The 5,000-nt window shown below is 37.0% G+C and overlaps 1 protein-coding gene across 1 annotated transcript in view; it reads right to left on the bottom strand.

Annotated features, from left to right (window-relative positions):
• The window catches only part of LOC144981079 (uncharacterized), a 10,947-nt gene that overhangs the window by 2,107 nt on the left and 3,840 nt on the right, over positions 1-5,000 (bottom strand). The window contains 2 exon segments of the mRNA XM_078929198.1: positions 1-2,434; positions 2,436-3,334. The exon segment at positions 1-2,434 is cut by the window's left edge and continues 2,107 nt beyond it. Of these exon segments, the coding sequence (XP_078785324.1) occupies positions 1,070-2,434; positions 2,436-3,334 (2,264 nt within the window). The 3' untranslated portion in view covers positions 1-1,069.

Below are 5,000 nucleotides of genomic sequence, written 5' to 3'. Positions count from 1 at the left end.
CAAAAAGGAATTGTGTCATGGCTAATCTGATGGGGGGATATGAACTTTAAATGAGGAAGGAACGTGTGTTTTTGCCCATTTAAGAAATCACATTCATTTTCCTCAGAACTTTACCAAAGTATCATGATTTTTTTGTAATGAATTCAATTTTTCCTGTTTAAAGCACCCCGAAATAATACCGTTTTGCAGTGATGGACCATTATGTGTTTATCTTTTCCTTAATTCGGTTCAAACATTTTTTGCTATAAGTGTGCTGTAATGTAGCAGATAAATTTGAGAAAAATGAGTCGACCAGGCACTGATGTTGATAACACCAAGAAATGAAGTGAGTAGAAAAGTGCCAGAAGACAATAGAGAATAATAAAAATTTGCGACAAAGTTATTATTCTCTATTGCAGATCTGCCTATTTGAAAATTTAAATATTCGTAATTATTAGGAGATAAAAAAGTGTAGTCTCTATAGTTGACTCCAAAAATTGAGCTTTTAAAAAAAATCGAGCTTCTTTATGGTGCAATATCCACTAAATGTGCTCAAAGAGCTTTACAAGGGGTCTGTGACCAATAGCAACACATAACATGTAGAACGAAACATGACGCCTGTTAGGCAATATCACAATTTTTCTGACAGAGACAACGCTGTCAACGGCCAGGTACTCATTTTGCACCTGAGTACGGTGAGAGAATGTGAGTAAAGAGCTTTTTCCAACTATGCGCTGAGCGAGGCTCGAACCCAGCAGGACCTTCCGATCCGAAAGCGAGTGTCATACCACAAAACCACATAGCCGCACCAAAAAAAAAAATCAGTAATTTTCCTTCACATGGAATTAACATGGAATTAAATAACACTTCAAAATCCTTAAAACTATGTAGTCTAGCAACAACTTTCATTTTTATTAAGTTTTAGTTACTTAAAGGTGTTCATGGAGTGCTGAAACTGGAGCCAAAATTTCGTATTTCGAGGGATTTTCGGTAAAAGTAGGTAGGCCTGCTATTGTCTTCTAGCTCTTTTCTACTCACTTCATTTCTTGTTGTTATCAGATAAATTTGAAGGTCGGCCTTTGCAAAAATATCATGATTTACTTAAAATCTTTTTCAAATTAACCATTATCAGTTTGCAGCCTTTGAGAAAATTCTGGGGATCTGGTCTCAATTCCCCGCCATAAACACCACGGTCTGAAATTAGCTGGGGATCAAACATAAACATCTTTGAAAACAAAGTATAAAAATTATCCCGAATGCTGCTGCGATTCAGAGCACCCGCCACATGACCAGAATGAGGAAAGTACGTCCCCAAGTATTTTCCCATCAAATCGCAGTAGACATTAGCACCGCTGCTTCCTGGGCACGTTTTTATGTTGTATGTAATGAAGCACTGCTCTGGTTGAACGTATTGGTTTTGGAATTCATAATATGGATAACCAATATCTTTTTGCTCTCCATCCGGCGTTTTCATGACGGTTCCTGAAGGGAATGTTATCCACCCTGGATTGTCGTTGAAGACACGGAAAGCATAAGTAGCATCGAGAGGGAGAGTAAATGTTGCTCCTTCAGGGACAACTTCACACTCTCCATCTCTTCCTCCTTCTCCTCCTCCTCCTCCATCTTTTTCTTCCTCTTCCTCTAGTTTTTCTTCTTCTCCTCCATTCACACTCTGCTCGTTTTTCTCATAATCCAGTTCTCTTCCATTTTCTCCTTCACATTTGAGTGATTTTGATAACTCCATCGTCATAAAATGAGATACATCTTTTTTAGATATCAACTCTTCGTACATTGTCATTATTTTTACTCCAGCTTTAAGCCCCATTGCAACCACAGATGGTAAAAGGTCTTCGTTGATGCTTAGACCCATTTGTTGTCTAGCTAACACCACTGTATTCAAAATTTTTTCAACTTCAGCAAACCATGAGACAATAATTGAAGGGCGCGTGTCATTGCCTCTGGATGAAAACAAACAATTTTCTGACATAAATGTGACATATTGTTTGTCACTTTCCTTCCATAACTTTGACCAAAAACAGTGAGATGAATTCGACTCTGGATTTGACCCTTGAAAACAATTCTCCCCCCTATCAAGACTTGATGACGTCATTTGTGTATCGAGAAAACTTAAAAATACCTTCTCAAAAGCCAGCTTCATCAGGGTGTGGGTTTTCATAGTCTTTTTTCCTCTCCGATTTTGATCAAGCCTCATGTGTAGAATAGTACATATAAGAATGATTTTTAAATAATGCTCTCTCAAAAATAAATTGTAAAAATCAATTAAGTATTCCTCTTTCGGGATATGAACATCCAATCCGTTCCCAGAAGTTTCTGAATGGGATTCTTCGATTTTCGTAGAGCTCATATTTGGGTCCAAAGCAATTTTTGTTAAAGTATCTAATTTTTCCTTCAAGTTGTAATGTTGTACAAAAAAAACTATCATCAGTTGCTGAGCCTTCCTCACTTTTATTTGAAGAGCCATCAGAGCTCTGATTTTGCTTGTCATAATTTTCTGTTTGTAAAGATTTGCGATATATAGTCTCCTTTTTAAAAGAAATTTCACAACCTACAGGATAATCTTCACCAACTGGAACTGTAAGATGTAAAACTTTTCCAACAGTTAATTTCTTGCTACAACCATGAGGATGAGAGACAATTACTCTAGAAGGGGTGTGTTCAGTCGACAAAGATGGCAAATGTGGATAATTAAGCAGTGGATATATATGAGAAAGAGCCTCTACAGTATCTCGATCATGAGTCACACACAAAATATCACATACATCATTGCAATATTTTTTTTCAGATCCACTCATTCCATTGAAAATGTCAAAACCATAAATTGTCTTCACCCCTTTTCCATCATCTGTATCATAGAAACAATCAAATTCCGCTTGTTCTGCTTCTGATCTGTCATGGATTACATGTGTAGCCGTTCGCACCCGAACCCACCAGTATTTTGATTCAGGTTTCCCTGATATTCTACATAAATGACACGGGCACGATGCAACCCTAAACGATGCCTGTTGATAAAATGCTTGAGTGACAAATCCTGTGCCATACCTAACAACATTGTGGCTTCCCTTGAATTCGATGAACGGATAGGGAGTATTGGTATCAGCGAATGTGTCAGGTCTGTCAAGACTTGTGTAGGATACCTTGATCCGAACAGTCAAAGCACATCTTCTGATGATTTCATCCATCATTTTAAGATTTTGATGATCAGGAGGTAACTTGTCAACTGAAAATTCAGCGACGGAGATGAAATTTACATGATTTGGATTTTTCTGGCAGTGATGGTAACGGGAAGTCAAGCTGTCAAGGTCAGCTTCCGACATAACTTCACATTCTGGAACAACTGCAAAAGAAGAAATATATCCTTAAAAAGTATTATTACATATCCAAAAGGCCCATGGAGCCAGAGTTTATCCCAGTTTTTGTGATCTAATGAACAGTACTTTCTGCAAAGTCCAATAGACCAAGTTACCAAATCACTGTTAAGTGGTCAGAGAAGATCTGAAATAAAAATCTCAACTGTAGCCAAGATTATATCAGTCCCTTTACTTATGAATAAGATCCCCCCCCCCCCCCCCCCCCCCCCCCCCCCCCCCCCCCCCCCCCCCCCCCCCCCCCCCCCCCACAAAAAAAAAATAAAATATTTATATACATATACAAAGCAAAATTGATACTTTTTCATTCTCAGACAGATCCGCAGAATATAATATTGTATTAGGTTTTATTGTTTTATATGTTATTGTGGATTTCATATCTGTTATCCACCACATCAATCTAGGAATACACTAGGGTGAAGCAGGCGCCAATAAAATTCGCATGATCTGTTCCCTCAAGCAGAAAGTTTTTTGCCTTAGATTAGTGCTCTATCAAAAGGGTAGGAAGTAATCATTGTTACTATCCTTTTAACGCTATAGAATTTGAGATATGTTTGTTTTTGTTTTTAAGGGTTTTACGGTGCTTGCAACACAGTTAGGTTATATCAGCGCCAGTAAAAAGGAAGAAAATGGGATAGTAAAAAGTTCTAGAATTACAATTGAAGCATCCAAGAGAAAGTAAGACATAGGGGAACTGGGAACAAATAGGGATCAGATGTAGATTCCAAGAGCATATCACCAATGTACTTAGTTTGAGATCACCTATAAGTCTCATCCGGACTCAAGCACAAAATCCAACAAAGAGGAATACACTCACATGATTACATTATACATTTAAAATAACAAATATAATAATACATAACAGAGAGATGATTTACAAGGAAAAAAATATCATCTACCAAAACAATAACTATGCATTTGACTGTTTCCCTCCCAGCCAGGACTCCGACCAGGGCCAGGAAAAAAACTAAGTTATCTCATTCCAAGACAAAGACAGAAAGCATGTTGGAAAACAGATATAAGGGGATAGAAGACACAGTGTGTACCTCCCTGCCCGCTATGGGAGGTCAGGATCCCCTCCCAGGAATTTGAGATAAACATTTACTGATTTAATGAAAGAATATTGCCCTGTAGAACAGCTTTCAGTTAAAAACACATGAACAAAACTTATCTAGAAACATCACATCTTATGACATTTGTTAGTGCAATACTCGTGACCTTTTTTCTTAGTGACTTAATTTAATTTTTAAACAATCAGTATCTTATCTTTTTTTTTTTAAAACAATTTAATCATTATTTGTTTCGATATAAATTTAATATCTTGAAATTTGTTATTCCCCTTTTTGTTTGTTTGTTTGTTTTGGATATTTTCCAGCATTTATGTATGTAACAATGTTCAGTCAGTTCATTGCCAGTAAAATGGATTATGATTGGACTGTCAGAACATCGCAAAGAAATGATGACGAACAGGGAAAGTTCTAACAGGAACAGGGAACTGATTTAGATTCTGAAAGTCTATTTGTGTGTCTAGTTGGTCCACTATAAAATCATATATTCAGACTCATGAAACAAGAGGATTGTACACTCAAATGGTTACAAAGAATAGCAAAATGAAACAAACATATACAGATATGC

This window comes from Berghia stephanieae, chromosome 10 (assembly GCF_034508935.2).
Source record: "Berghia stephanieae isolate SIO BIC M18660-M18661 chromosome 10, UCSD_Bste_1.3, whole genome shotgun sequence".
Lineage (NCBI taxonomy): Eukaryota > Metazoa > Mollusca > Gastropoda > Nudibranchia > Aeolidiidae > Berghia > Berghia stephanieae.
The sequence above is the reverse complement of the archived record's forward strand: the minus strand, read 5'-3'. Positions and strand labels throughout refer to the sequence as shown.